Source organism: Oncorhynchus kisutch, linkage group LG14 (genome assembly GCF_002021735.2).
Source record: "Oncorhynchus kisutch isolate 150728-3 linkage group LG14, Okis_V2, whole genome shotgun sequence".
Taxonomy (NCBI): domain Eukaryota; kingdom Metazoa; phylum Chordata; class Actinopteri; order Salmoniformes; family Salmonidae; genus Oncorhynchus; species Oncorhynchus kisutch.
In genome coordinates, this window is record NC_034187.2 from 79,474,496 (window position 1) to 79,490,603 (window position 16,108).

Below are 16,108 nucleotides of genomic sequence, written 5' to 3' on the forward strand. Positions count from 1 at the left end.
CCCCACTCTCTCATCCTCCCCCTTTCTCTTCCTCACCCCACTCCACCCCCCTCTCTCATCCTCCCCCTTTCTCTTCCTCACCCCACTCCACCCCACTCTCTCATCCTCCCCCTTTCTCTTCCTCACCCCACTCCACCCCACTCTCTCATCCTCCCCCTTTCCCTTCGTTATCCCCCTCCACCCCACTCTCTCATCCTCCCCCTTTCTCTTCCTCACCCCACTCCACCCCCCTCTCTCATCCTCCCCCTTTCTCTTCCTCACCCCACTCCACCCCCCTCTCTCATCCTCCCCCTTTCTCTTCCTCACCCCACTCCACCCCACTCTCTCATCCTCCCCCTTTCTCTTCCTCACCCCACTCCACCCCACTCTCTCATCCTCCCCCTTTCTCTTCCTCACCCCACTCCACCCCCCTCTCTCATCCTCCCCCTTTCTCTTCCTCACCCCACTCCACCCCACTCTCTCATCCTCCCCCTTTCTCTTCCTCACCCCACTCCACCCCACTCTCTCATCCTCCCCCTTTCTCTTCCTCACCCCACTCCTCCCCCCTCTCTCACCCTCCCCCTTTCTCTTCATTATCCCCCTCCACCCCACTCTCTCATCCTCCCCCTTTCTCTTCCTCACCCCACTCCTCCCCACTCTCTCACCCTCCCCCTTTCCCTTCATTATCCCCCTCCACCCCACTCTCTCATCCTCCCCCTTTCTCTTCCTCACCCCACTCCACCCCCCTCTCTCATCCTCCCCCTTTCTCTTCCTCACCCCACTCCACCCCACTCTCTCATCCTCCCCCTTATCCTTATCAAACTATCTGTAAAACAATACAAATAAATGTTGTGTAACATCTTTCAAGAGCAACATCAACTCCTCAACTCAACTCCTTACACCTCTCTACACTCCCTATAGCCTCCCTCTCCCCTCCTCTCCTCTTCCTTCATTCAGACCTCCTGTCTACTACAGTAGAGTACCTCAAAACGGCTGTAGACCTTCTTCTCCTTCCTCATGCTCTCCATCCTCTTCAGCAGGCTGTCTCTCTCCTGAGGGTTGCCCTGGGGCCTTAGGAAGCGGTTCCTCCCAAGCAACGGATTCCTCTCCAACCCTTCTTTCTCTCCTGCCATGTCTACCCCCTTCTCCCCTCCGGCCTCCTCTCCTCCTCCTCCTCCTCTCTCCAGACGGTTTTTTCTGGCTGTTGGCAGAAATCTGTTCCAGGATGACCTTGGTGTCATCTCTCAGGTTGCTACTGAACAGAACCGAGCCGCTGGAGGTCTGGTATCGAGACGGACCTGTCATTTTGTGATTGTCTGAGGAAGTGACGTAGTCTGTGGCTTTAGCGTCGGCAGTAGAAGAGGAACCTAGGCGTGAAGCTGCGGCCCCAGACTCCTCGGAGCTCTCCACCACAGTTCTCATCGTCTTGTTGTCTCCGCTGGAAGCCAATGTCACACCCCCGGAGCTCTTCTTGTCCTTGGGTCCCAGGAAGCCTTTGGATTAAAGAATGAACGAATGAACACATTTACTAATTAATACATTCAAATCTTAATTGCTCCGAAGGGAATTTGTTTTATAGATCATGAGCACAGCAATTAAAAAATAAAAGATACCAGACAGACCGACCGACAGACAGACAGACCGGACGGACAGTACAACATACCTTTGAGTTTCTGGGTCTGCTTCTTCAGGAAGTCCAGGGGCTTGGTGTCGACCTTGCCTTCCCCTCCCAGGGTGTTGAGGGAGGTGCTGGAGCCCAGGTTCTTTCCCTCCTTGGACTCAGCGCGAGACATACTGGACAAGCTTTGGGAGCGAGATTTCTTCAGCTCGCTCTTCTCCGCGTCTGTAGCATCTGTTGTTAGCGTTTCCTCATCGCAGGAGACGCGGCGAGGGTGGGAGCTCTTGAACGGCTTCAGAGAAGAGAAAGGCTTCAGAATCTTACTGGGCTCCTTGTCTTTCCTCTGTGACTCTGAGCTGCTGTCTTTCCTCTGTGACTCTGAGCTGCTGTCTTTCCTCTGTGACTCTGAGCTGCTGTCTTTCCTCTGTGACTCTGAGCTGCTGTCTTTCCTCTGTGACTCCGAGCTGCTGTCTTTCCTCTGTGACTCTGAGCTGCTGTCTTTCCTCTGTGACTCCGAGCTGCTGTCTTTCCTCTGTGACTCTGAGCTGCTGTCTTTCCTCTGCACTGTGGTAGTAGAAGGCTCAAAGGTTTTGAATCTTGAGGTGATGGACAGTTTGCGTGTTCGCTCTAGTGTGGCTGGGACTTGTGGTTTCATCGGGGCAGGCTCTGGAGCAATCACAGAGAAAGAGGGGACTTTGGGGGCTGAGATGGTGGTGGGGGAAGGGTTGGGGGTGGAGGAAGTGGTGGTGGTTGACGAAGTGGTGGTGGACGAAGTGGTGGTGGAGGAAGTGGTGGTGGAGGAAGAGGTGGTGGTGGAGGAGGAGTTGGGGGAAGAGGTGGTGGTAGAGGAGGAGGAGGTGGTGGTGGGGGAAGAGGTGGTGGTAGAGGATGAGAAGGGGGAAGAGGTGGTGATGGAGGAGGAGGTGGTGGAAGAAGTAGTGTTTGAGAGGTCTGGTGTCTTCTGAAGTGGTCCTTTCATCGCGGCCTCTTTGGATGCGTTTCTCTTAGCAGCCAGCTCCTTGAAGTACTGCAGTCTATTGGCAGGGTCATTCATGTTCAACGGCTGGGGCGGCTCTATCGATGCTGGGGCGACTATGGGGGGCATAGCCTCCTCTTTCAACACAACCTCTTTCTCTTCGTCTTTCTTCTTCTTCTCTCTCTCGTTCTCCTCTGCCTTCTTCCGCCACTCGAAGGGTTCCCGGGAAAATCTCTTCTCCAGGATCTGTTGGACGATGGAGGTGGTGCGTAGCATGTCGGATTCCTCATCCTCCTCATTGGCCACCTGCAGCAAATCAAAGCAAGCTTTATTTGCATGGCACATACATTGTATGCAAGGTAGCGATACAATGTGCATTGGACACACCAAGGTAGCGATACAATGTGCATTGGACACACCAAGGTAGCGATACAATGTGCATTGGACACACCAAGGTAGCGATACAATGTGCATTGGACACACCAAGGTAGCGATACAATGTGCATTGGACACACCAAGGTAGCGATACAATGTGCATTGGACACACCAAGGGTAGCGATACAATGTGCATTGGACACACCAAGGTAGCGATACAATGTGGCATTGGACACACCAAAGGGTAGCGATACAATGTGCATGACACACCAAGGTAGAACATGGCATTGGACACACCAAGTTAGCGATACAATGTGCATTGGACACACCAAGGTAGCGATACAATGTGCATTGGACACACCAAGGTAGCCGATACAATGTGCATTGGACACACCAAGGTAGCGATACAATGTGCATTGACACACCAAGGTAGCGATACCAATGTGCATTGGACACACCAAGGTAGCGATACAATGTGCATTGGACACACCAAGGTAGCGATACAATGTGCATTGGACACACAAGGTAGCGATACAATGTGCATTGGACACACCAAGGTAGCGATACAATGTGCATTGGACACACCAGGTAGCGATACAATGTGCATTGGACACACAAGGTAGCGATACAATGTGCATTGGACACACCAAGGTAGCGATACAATGTGCATTGGACACACCAGGGTAGCGATACAATGTGCATTGGACACACCAAGGTAGCGATACAATGTGCATTGGACACACCCAAGGTACGGCGATACCCCAATGTGCATTGGACACACCAAGGTACGATACAATGTGCATTGGACACACCAAGGTAGCGATACAATGTGCATTGGACACACCAAGGGTAGCGATACAATGTGCATTGGACACACCAAGGTAGCGATACAATGTGCATTGGACACACCAAGGTAGCGATACAATGTGCATTGGACACACCAAGGTAGCGATACAAGTGTGCATTTGGACACACCAAGGTAGCGAGTACAATGTGCATTGGACACACCAAGGTAGCGATACAATGGCATTGGACACAACCAAGGTAGCGATACAATGTGCATTGGACACACCAAGGTAGCGATACAATGTGCATTGGACACACCAACGGTAGCGATACAATGTGCATTGGACACACCAAGGTAGCGATACAATGTGCATGGACACACCCAAGGTAGCGATACAATGTGCATTGGACACACCAAGGTAGCGATACAATGTGCATTGGACACACCAAGGTAGCGATACAATGTGCATTGGACACACCAAGGTAGCGATACAATGTGCATTGGGACACACCAAGGTAGCCGATACAATGTGCATTGACACACCAAGGTAGCGATACAATGTGCATTGGACACACCAAGGTAGCGATACAATGTGCATTGGACCCACACCAAGGTAGCGATTACAATGTGCATTGGACACACCAAGGTAGCGATACAATGTGCATTGGACACACCAAGGTAGCGATACAATGTGCATTGGACACACCAAGGTAGCGATACAATGTGCATTGGCCACACCAAGGTAGCGATAACAATGTGGCATTGGAACACCCAAGGTAGCGATACAATGTGCATTGGACACACCAGGTAGCGATACAATGTGCATTGGACACACCAAGGGTAGCGATACAATGTGCATTGGACACACCAAGGTAGCGATACAATGTGCATTGGACACACCAAGGTAGCGATACAATGTGCATTGGACACACCAAGGTAGCGATACAATGTGCATTGGACACACCAACGGTAGCGATACCAATGTGCATTGGACACACCAAGGTAGCGATACAATGTGCATTGGACACACCAGGTAGCGATAACAATGTGCATTGGACACACCAATGCGTAGCGATACAAATGTGCATGGACCACACCAAATGGGTAGCTGATACAAATCTGCATTGCCGACACACACGGTAGCGAATTTAACAATGTGCATTGGACCACAACCAAACGCGTAGCGATACAATGTGCATTGGACACACCAAGGTACGCGATACAATGTGGCAATTGGACACACCATCGGTAAGCGATACAATGTGCATTGGACACACCAAGGTAGCGATACAATGCATTGGCACACAACCCGACGTTCTAGCGCAGTTTACAATGTTGCTTGGACACACCAAGGTAGCGATACATGTGCATTGGACAGCACCAAACTGGGTAGCGATACAATGTGCATTGGACACACCACGGTAGCGATACAATGCTGCATTGGACCACAGCCAAAGGAGCGATACAATGTGCATTGGACACACCAACGGTAGGCCGATACAATGTGCATTGGACACCCACGCAAGGTACGATACAATGAATGCATTGGACACACCCAGGTAGCGATACAATGTTGCATTGGACACACAAGGTAGGCGATACAATGTGCAGTTGGACACACCAGGTAGCCGATACAATGTGCATTGACACACCCCAGGTAGCGATACAATGTGCATTGGACACACTCAAGGGTAGCGATACAATGTGCATTGACACACCAAAGGTAGCGATACAATGTGCATTGGACACACCAAGGTAGCGATCACAATGTGCATTGGACACACCACGGTAGCGATACAAATGTGCATTGGACACACCAAAGGTGAGCGATACAATGTGCATTGGAGCACACCCAAGGTAGCGATACATATGTGCATTGGACACACCAAAGGTAGCGATACAATGTGCATTGGCCACACCAAGGTAGCGATACAATGTGCATGGACACACCAAGTTTTCGCGATACAATGTGCATTGGACACACACCAGGTAGCGATACAATGTGCATTGGACACACCAACGGTAGCGGATACAATGGCATTGGACACACCAAAGGTAGCGGATAACAATGTGCATTGACACACCAAGGTTAGCGATACAATGTGCATTGGACACACCAAGGTAGCGATACAATGTGCATTGGACACACCAAGGTAGCGATACAATGTGCATTGGACACACCAAGGTAGCGATACAATGTGCATTGGACACACCAAGGTAGCGATACAATGTGCATTGGACACACCAAGGTAGCGATACAATGTGCATTGGACACACCAAGGTAGCGATACAATGTGCATTGGACACACCAAGGTAGCGATACAATGTGCATTGGACACACCAAGGTAGCGATACAATGTGCATTGGACACACCAAGGTAGCGACAATGTGCATTGGACACACCAAGGTAGCGATACAATGTGCATTGGACACACCAAGGTAGCGATACAATGTGCATTGGACACACCAAGGTAGCGATACAATGTGCATTGGACACACCAAGGTAGCGATACAATGTGCATTGGACACACCAAGGTAGCGATACAAGTGCATTGGACACACCAAGGTAGCGATACAATGTGCATTGGACACACCAAGGTAGCGATACAATGTGCATTGGACACACCAAGGTAGCGATACAATGTGCATTGGACACACCAAGGTAGCGATACAATGTGCATTGGACACACCAAGGTAGCGATACAATGTGCATTGGACACACCAAGGTAGCGATACAATGTGCATTGGACACACCAAGGTAGCGATACAATGTGCAACAAAAATAAACAAAACATACAAATACAAAATGAAATAAAAACAATCAAGAGATGATTTGAAAGGTAATAAAGACCTTCATGCCAGGCCTCCCAGGTGGGTCTCCGTCTTGGAGGAGGAGAAGATGAGGGAGGAGCGCAGCCGGGAGCTTCTCTGGAGCATCGGGTTGATCCGTGTCCGGAACGACTCGTGTTTGGAGAGCACAACCTCTCCCGAAGCCTCCCTCGACGATGGCATCTCCACATCCACCCCAACCTCCCTCCCCCCCACCTCCCTCTCCCGATCTTTCTCTCTCGCTCTCTCCCGTTCTATGTTCCAGCTGTCGGCCCCGTCCTTTCTCGTGCTCTCGGGTGCGAAGGGCTTGCCGTACCGTGGTGGTCGGATATCCGGTCTAGGCTTGGAGGGGACATTCGGAGGCTCTCTCGCTTCAAAGCGGGATACAGGCCCCTCACTGGCGTATGTGTTCCCCTCAGACTCTGGGTCTTGGAAAGCATCAGGGCCCAGAGGTTGTGGCAGCCCCTCCTCTCCTGTGTCTTCGTAGGTGCTGAGGTAGGAGTTGATCCTCCAGCTGCGGAGGCCCTGTCTGGCTTTGGGGTCCTGGTCTGCCACTGCTGGGACTGGGAACAGCTGCTTCTCTGGGGGGTTGGGATGGGTGGGGGAGGACTGGCAGACGTAGGGCTGGCCCACCGTCGGCCTCTTGTGGTCGCTGCCACCTCCGTACCTGGAGAGGTGAGAGGGGGTTACTTTAGTTTAGCCACATTTCTTCTGATATGGTTGAGACAACATTTTGACCTAAACTCTGTGTGTGTGTCACTAAACACTTCATCAAATAACTGTAGTGGGAGCATTCAACAGTGAAAAGACATTAGTTATCATTCTTCAGTCCAGTGGACCCTCCATACCACATACCTCCCCCCTGCCGGTGGTGGTCCCGGGTTGTGTTTCAGGTCCTGAGAGGAGAGGTAGTCTCTGCCGTAGTCCTCTGGACCAGGAGGTTCCTCATGAGGGTAGCCTGAGTCAGAGTACTGGTCCAGCGCTTGTCTGTTCCTCAGCCTGTCGTAGTGTCCATGGCCTGACCCATGTCCTCCCAGCCCTGAGCCTAGCCCTGAGCCCAGCCCTGAGCCCAGCCCCGGCATTAACCCAGGTCCCTCACCACCCTGGTAGTAGTGGCTGGACTGGCTCTGCTCCCTGGAATACAGAAATAGTCATAAATCATCATCATCATAACCCAACATGCTTTACATGTCAGATTATTTTATTAAAGATTATATCATGATTTACATGTGACAGATTATAAATAGGTCCAGAGTTTTGCCTGATTTGATCACAATATTTATTCAAACTGACAAAGACAACATAAACAAACTAACTAACTATCAAACTAACTAATGAACTAACTATCAAACTAACAAACTATCAAACTAACAAACTAACTAATTAACTAAATATCAAACTAACTAATGAACTAACTATCAAACTAACGAATGAACTAAATATCAAACTAACAAACTAACTAATGAACTAACTATCAAACTAACAAACTAACTAAGGAACTAACTATCAAACTAACAAACTAACTAATGAACTAACTATCAAACTAACAAACCAACTAAGGAACTAACTATCAAACTAACAAACTAACTAAGGAACTAACTATCAAACTAACAAACTAACTAATGAACTAACTATCAAACTAACAAACCAACTAAGGAACTAACTATCAAACTAACAAACTAACTAATGAACTAACTATCAAACTAACAAACCAACTAAGGAACTAACTATCAAACTAACAAACTAACTAATGAACTAACTATCAAACTAACAAACCAACTAAGGAACTAACTATTACCTGTGGTAGTGCTGCTCTGTCTCCTCCTGGTTGTTGATGACTCTGTGCTTCATGTATTGTCTGGACGAGGAGTAGCTCTCCTGGGTTCCCTCTGCGTTGCTTTGGCCCTTATAGTCACTGGCACTTATCTCCATCTGCCTGGGACCACCGGTAACACATACAAACACTTTGATATGGGAACAGTACAAACATACACCTTAATATACTAAGTTACAGTCGCTAGTGAAAGTCCACACACCCCTGGCACAGTTTTCATATTTTACCTCTTTAAAATAACATTTTACATTAAGATTAAATTAAAGCTTCCCAAGTATGAACTCTGGGTGTGAAGACATAAGCAATCAAGAAATCTTCGTTTTTTAATATTCAATTAGAAACATTTTCTATAATTTTCATTCACTTTGAAAATGTAGAGTAGGTTTTGTAGATCTGCAGAAAAATATAACATTGAATACATTTTTAGATTACATTTTAAATGCATCAAAATGTGAAGATGGTGCAAGTAGACTTTTATGATTGACTTTGGCATCCTATTCAATTCACAGGGAAATATAGGGAATTGCAGACGTAACCTTCAGGTGATAGAGAGTTCTACATGAAATCTAGTTCTACATGAAATCTAGTTCTACATTAAAGCTAGTTCTACATTAAATCTAGTTCTACATTAAATCTAGTTCTACGTTAAAGCTAGTTCTACATTAAATCTAGTTCTACGTTAAAGCTAGTTCTACATTAAATCTAGTTCTACATTAAATCTAGTTCTACGTTAAAGCTAGTTCTACATTAAATCTAGTTCTACATTAAATCTAGTTCTACGTTAAAGCTAGTTCTACATTAAATCGAGTTCTACGTTAAAGCTAGTTCTACATTAAATCGAGTTCTACATTACATCTAGTTCTACATAAATGTCACGACTCCCGCCGAGGGTGGCTACCCTGCCTGTTCGGCGCTCGTCGTCACCGGCCTACTAGCCGCCACCGATCCCTTTTCCCTTGTCTGTTGGTTTAGTCTTATTAGTTGCACCTGTTTATTTAGTGTTTGTTGATTTCTGGTCTATGTCAGCCTGTTAGGCCCGCTGGGGTTTGTGTGGGATTATTTTGTGTTCACTGTCGGTGTTGGATGTATTTTCTCTCCGGATCGTTTTGCCCTGTGTTTGGGCGGGTCAGTGTTTCTGCGCCCTGTGTTTGGGCGGGTCAGTGTTTCTGCGCCCTGTGTTTGGGCGGGTCAGTGTTTCTGCGCCCTGTGTTTGGGCGGGTCAGTGTTTCTGCGCCCTGTGTGTTTGGGCGGGTCAGTGTTTCTGCGCCCTGTGTGTTTGGGCGGGTCAGTGTTTCTGCGCCCTGTGTTTGGGCGGGTCAGTGTTTCTGCGCCCTGTGTGTTTGGGCGGGTCAGTGTTTCTGCGCCCTGTGTGTTTGGGCGGGTCAGTGTTTCTGCGCCCTGTGTGTTTGGGCGGGTCAGTGTTTCTGCGCCCTGTGTTTGGGCGGGTCAGTGTTTCTGCGCCCTGTGTGTTTGGGCGGGTCAGTGTTTCTGCACCCTGTGTTTGGGCGGGTCAGTGTTTCTGCGCCCTGTGTTTGGGCGGGTCAGTGTTTCTGCGCCCTGTGTGTTTGGGCGGGTCAGTGTTTCTGCGCCCTGTGTGTTTGGGCGGGTCAGTGTTTCTGCGCCCTGTGTTTGGGCGGGTCAGTGTTTCTGCGCCCTGTGTTTGGGCGGGTCAGTGTTTCTGCGCCCTGTGCTTGGGCGGGTCAGTGTTTCTGCGCCCTGTGCTTGGGCGGGTCAGTGTTTCTGCGCCCTGTGTTTGGGCGGGTCAGTGTTTCTGCGCCCTATATTTGGCGTGACCGTTTTTTTGTGCCGGAGAAAATAAATAGTCTATTATTGAACCCTCTGCTCTCTGCGACCTGACTCCTACCTTCCACACCTAGTAACCCGTGACAATAAATCTGTTTTTTAAATAATACATCTATGTGCACCATCCCACCTGGAGACCATGGAGCGGCCCTGCTCCAGGAAGGACTGCTGCATCCTGAACTGCTGTGACGCTGCAAACGTCCCAAGATTCAGTCCTCCTCCGGATTCTATGGCATGTCGGAACAGGTCATCCCTACGGAATGCAGAACGCTCTGTTTCTCCTCCTCCTCCGAAGGGGTAGCCTGTAAGTTCCGGGGTGTGTCGTTGAAAACCCCGAGGGTGTCGAAGGGGCCCCTTCATGCCGAACTGGTTGCTGTAGTAACTGCTGCTGCTGCTGTCAGAGGAGACGGGCACTAGGGCGTGGTCTACGGTGAGAGGCTGTGATTGGGCGAACAGGATGCGGAACTCCTCGTCAAAGGTGGTGACTAGTTCTCCCAGGAAGAGATGAGCGATGCAGCGATGCAGCTTCTCATAGGACCACATGAAACTAGAGGAAACAGGAAATGACACGTTAGCTTCTACACTAAAGAGGTATCTGATATGGGTTCTATATTTCTATGCTGACCTGTAGTTTCCGCTGAGCACGGCCCTGCAGTCAGCCAATAGGAAGCGGTCTTTCACCTGTCCTTTAAACGACTTCCCTGTCCGACAGAAATACGTCATCCCCGCCACAGTCCGCACACGCATCATCTGTAAAACACACACACACGCACACACACACGAACACATACACACGAGCACACATACACACACACACACACACGAGCACACACACACACCCGCAAAAGTTATTCAGAGTCACAAAGGTTTAATGTCTTTAATAAATGGTGTTGTTCTGTAGTGGGTTCTAGCGTAATCCAACCAGTTTAGCCGCTCTGTTGACATTTATGTAACCAGGCTCAGGTCTTGTCCGACTCAGTCAGACGTCATGTTGTAGCACAGTAGGTAAAAATATATTACATTACCGCTATGAGGCTGTTGCCAGTCAACACATAAACACTGATAAACACTGACAGTCTTTAAGACTGTAGGCAGAGTTTGTCAAACCATTTTAACTACTGCCATTCCTGCACACCCAGAATGTCTTCAGGAACATGGGATTCTATGGGGAAACGTGAGTCACCCTGCCTGAAATAGTTCAACTAGGGGAAACGTTGAGACTCACATGGACAAGGTCTAGGTTGATCTTGCAGTTAGTCACCATGGAGACGAAGTGATGGGCGTTCTGTTCGTCCAATAGGATGTAGACGGGGACGTGACGCGCCGTGGCATCCAGCAAATCAGCAAACAGATCCACATCTGTAAACATGTCCATCACCACGGCAATCACCTAGCAAAGCCCAATCAGAGACATGGAAATATCACATTAGCCAATTAAAAACAGAGGTCACAGGAGGTTGGTGGCACATGAATTGGGGAGGATAGGCTCGTGGTAACAGCTGGAGTAGAATCAGTGGACTGGTATCAAATAAATATTCACTTCTTTCTAGCCATTATTATGAGCCATCCTCCCTTATGAGCCATCCTCCCTTCAGCAGCCTCCACTGTAGTAGGTGCAAGGTACACTGGTTTGAGTGTGTCAAGAACTGCAACGCTGCTGGGTTGGTTTCCATGTGTTTGATGCCATTTCATTTTCTCCCTTCCAGCCATTACTACGAGCCGTCCTCCCCTCACCAGCCTCCACTGCATTAGGTCTAGGTTTATTTAGCAACGTTGTATGGGAAAAATACAGGAAGTGTGATACCATTTAAAAGCAACTTTTGCCTGTCCTTTATAATACCGTATGGAGTCACACTGTCTTGTACACTAGCTCAGACTCAAAGATAGAAGGGAGGACAGTAAGAGAGACGTGGTCAGCCAGACTAACAGGCTTGGCCACTTTTGACATTTAGACACACACACACACACACACTGAAACATAATTGTTTTCTATAGGAGGTTGAGCTGAGTGCAAGTCAGTCATCTTCAGGGACAGGGTGTGGTGGAGCACAGCAGAGCTGGGGCAGACTGACTGGCTGACTGACTGACTGACTGGCTGGCTGGCTGACTGACTGACTGACTGGCTGACTGACTGGCTGACTGGCTGGCTGGCTGACTGACTGACTGGCTGACAGACTGACTGGCTGACAGACTGACTGACTGGCTGGCTGGCTGACTGACCGACTGGCTGACTGACTGACTGGCTGGCTGACTGGCTGACAGACTGACTGGCTGGCTGGCTGGCTGACAGACAGACTGACTGACTGGCTGACTGACTGACTGGCTGACAGACAGACAGACAGACAGACTGGCTGGCTGACTGACCGACTGGCTGACTGACTGACTGGCTGGCTGACTGGCTGACTGACTGGCTGGCTGACTGGCTGACAGACTGACTGACTGACTGGCTGACTGACTGACTGGCTGACAGACAGACAGACAGACAGACTGGCTGGCTGATTTACTGACAGACTGACTTTATGACAACACCGTCCATAGTTCTATTTGACAGATAATCACTATCAGAGCTCTATATGCAACACTGGATCTCTGTCTGAGAGATAGTGACTGAGATAAGCCCTGATAAGAACAGAACAGATATTCAGAGGGAATGCTATCGGGATGAGGGTATACTGACTGTCTCATTACAGGGATGAGGGTGTACTGACTGTCTCATTACAGGGATGAAGGTGTACTGACTGTCTCATTACAGGGATGAGGGTGTACTGACTGTCTCATTACAGGGATGAAGGTGTACTGACTGTCTCATTACAGGGATGAGGGTATACTGAGTGTGTGTGTGAGTGTGTACAGCCCATCTCTTACATGTTGTGCGTTCTTGATGAGCCTCCTGGCCTGCTCCTTGATGCTGGGCATGTCGGGGTCGCTGGGGTTGACCAGGGTCGTGACCTCTGTGGGGCCGATGAAGCTGTGTGCCTGGAGGGGCCAGCCCAGGTCCAACCCCGGGGCCGCCGTGTCAGAGTGCAACGGCCAGTAGGTGTCAGACGAGCCGTCTGCGTCTGCCTGGGGAAAACATGAGCTGTTAGTGAACTATATTTACACTATGACAGGAAAATATGGATATATTATGTAAAGCTAGATTAGGTAACACATATTACAGCATTCTGCTCATGGAAACTGTACACTGTAACCCGACCTTGACACTTAAAAGCATTGAGTGGTTAGCATCATATATGTATATGTGTATATATATATATACGATATTATACAATGCCTCCATCTCTATTTTAGTGACATAAATTAATGAATAATTCATTGTCAGACTCGGTCAGGAATGAGGTGAGACTCCATTATACTAGGACATCTTCACATAGCTCAGGCTTTCAGAAGTCATTCTCTTCTCATTTCAATAACAGTATTAGTCTTTCAGAAGACCTTCTCTTCTCATTTCAATAACAGTATTAGTCTTTCAGAAGACCTTCTCTTCTCATTTCAATAACAGTATTAGTCTTTCAGAAGACCTTCTCATTTCAATAACAGTATTAGTCTTTCAGAAGACCTTCTCATTTCAATTACAGTATAATCATAATAAGCAGTACCTCATGATAAGACAGCTCTGGTACGTTGGAGGCCTGGCTGGGTGTCTGGACGGTGGTCTTGATGTGTTCCATCTCCGGTTGACAAAGGAAGTCCACCACGTCTGCTGTCTGAAGGAACTCATAGTAACCCTGGAGAGAACACACACTGAGTTATTACACACACACTGGGTTATTACACACACACTGGGTTATTACACACACACTGGGTTATTACACACACTGGGTTATTACACACACTGAGTTATTACACACACACTGAGTTATTACACACACACTGAGTTATTACACACACACAGAGTTATTACACACACACTGAGTTATTACACACACAGAGAGTTATTATTACACACACTGAGTTATTACACACACGTGAGTTATTACACACACCGAGTTATTACACACACACTGAGTTATTACACACACACTGAGTTATTACACACACACTGAGTTATTACACACACACTGAGTTATTACACACACACTGAGTTATTACACACACACACTGAGGTATTACACACACACTGAGTTATTACACACACACTGAGTTATTACACACACTGAGTTATTACACACACACCGAGTTATTACACACACTGAGTTATTATTACACACACTGAGTTATTACACACACTGAGTTATTACACACACACAGAGTTATTACACACACACTGAGTTATTATTACACACACTGAGTTATTGTTACACACACTGAGTTATTACACACACTGAGTTATTACACACACTGAGTTATTACACACACACTGAGTTATTACACACACACTGAGTTATTATTACACACACTGAGTTATTATTACACACACCGAGTTATTACACACACACTGAGTTATTACACACACACTGAGTTATTACACACACTGAGTTATTACACACACTGAGTTATTACACACACTGAGTTATTACACACACACACTGAGTTATTACACACACACAGAGTTATTATTACACACACTGAGTTATTACACACACCGAGTTATTACACACACTGAGTTATTATCACGCACACTGAGTTATTACACACAAACACACTGAGTTATTTTACACACAAACACACTGAGTTATCACACACACACTGAGTTATTACACACACACACACACACACACACATTGAGTTATCGCACACACATTGAGCTATCACACACACACACAAAGAGTCATTACACACACAAACACTGATTTATCAGACACTCAATTTGAGTTATCACACGCAGACACACACACACACACACACACACACACACACACACACACACACACACACACACACACACACACACACACACACACACACACACACACACACACACACACTCAGTCCCACACAAACACTCCTACTGTACCTTTAGGTCTGTCTCCACCAGAGCATCAATGGCGAGACGGTATTCTTCTCTGTAGTGGGGGGGCAGGAAGTTAGGGTCCAGGGGGTTGTCCCCGAAGTCCGAACTCTGGGATCTGTGGGCCATGATGGGGTCGGGTAAAGGGGCTAATGTAAAGGGGCTAGGATAAAGAGGGTAGGGTAAAGGGGCTAGGGTAAAGGGGTTAGAGGCTAGGGTACAGGGGTTAGGGTACAGGGGTTAGGGTACAGGGGTTAGAGGCTAGGGTAAAGGGGTTAGAGGCTAGGGTAAAGGGGTTAGGGGCTAGGGTACAGGAGTTAGGGTATAGGGGCTAGGGTACAGGAGTTAGGGTATAGGGGCTAGGGTACAGGGGTTAGGGTATAGGGGCTAGGGTACAGGAGTTAGGGTATAGGGGCTAGGGTACAGGAGGTAGGGTATAGGGGCTAGGGTACAGGAGTTAGGGTATAGGGGCTAGGGTACAGGAGTTAGGGTATAGGGGCTAGGGTACAGGAGTTAGGGTATAGGGGCTAGGGTACAGGAGTTAGGGTATAGGGGCTAGGGTACAGGGGTTAGGGTATAGGGGCTAGGGTACAGGGGTTAGGGTATAGGGGCTAGGGTACAGGAGTTAGGGTATAGGGGCTAGGGTACAGGGGTTAGGGTATAGGGGCTAGGGTACAGGAGTTAGGGTCTAGGGTACAGGAGTTAGGGTATAGGGGCTAGGGTACAGGAGTTAGGAGTTAGGGTATAGGGGCTAGGGTACAGGAGTTAGGGTATAGGGGCTAGGGTACAGGGGTTAAGGTAAAGGGACAAACCTGTGGGAGAAATATAGATGCAATATTGTTACTTTATTTAGTAAGGTTCCTCTATTACTACAGGAATCTCCTCAGTAAAGATGTTGGAACAGAGCAAACACACCCTGCTGCCTCGTGTATAGAAACGCTCTATCAACAGTCACA

The 16,108-nt window shown here is 48.1% G+C and overlaps 1 protein-coding gene across 1 annotated transcript in view; it reads right to left on the reverse strand.

Moving 5' to 3' along the window:
• Window positions 1-15,393, reverse strand: part of LOC109879881 (protein FAM83H-like) — an 18,460-nt gene extending 3,067 nt beyond the window's left edge. Inside the window, 12 exon segments of the mRNA XM_031789270.1 lie at window positions 963-1,149; window positions 1,151-1,472; window positions 1,643-2,879; window positions 6,592-7,231; window positions 7,420-7,698; window positions 8,363-8,500; window positions 10,332-10,748; window positions 10,827-10,951; window positions 11,427-11,591; window positions 13,067-13,264; window positions 13,801-13,929; window positions 15,159-15,393. Coding sequence (XP_031645130.1) covers window positions 963-1,149; window positions 1,151-1,472; window positions 1,643-2,879; window positions 6,592-7,231; window positions 7,420-7,698; window positions 8,363-8,500; window positions 10,332-10,748; window positions 10,827-10,951; window positions 11,427-11,591; window positions 13,067-13,264; window positions 13,801-13,929; window positions 15,159-15,281 — 3,960 coding nt within the window. The 5' untranslated portion in view covers window positions 15,282-15,393.
• Window positions 15,394-16,108: the final 715 nt, after the last annotated feature.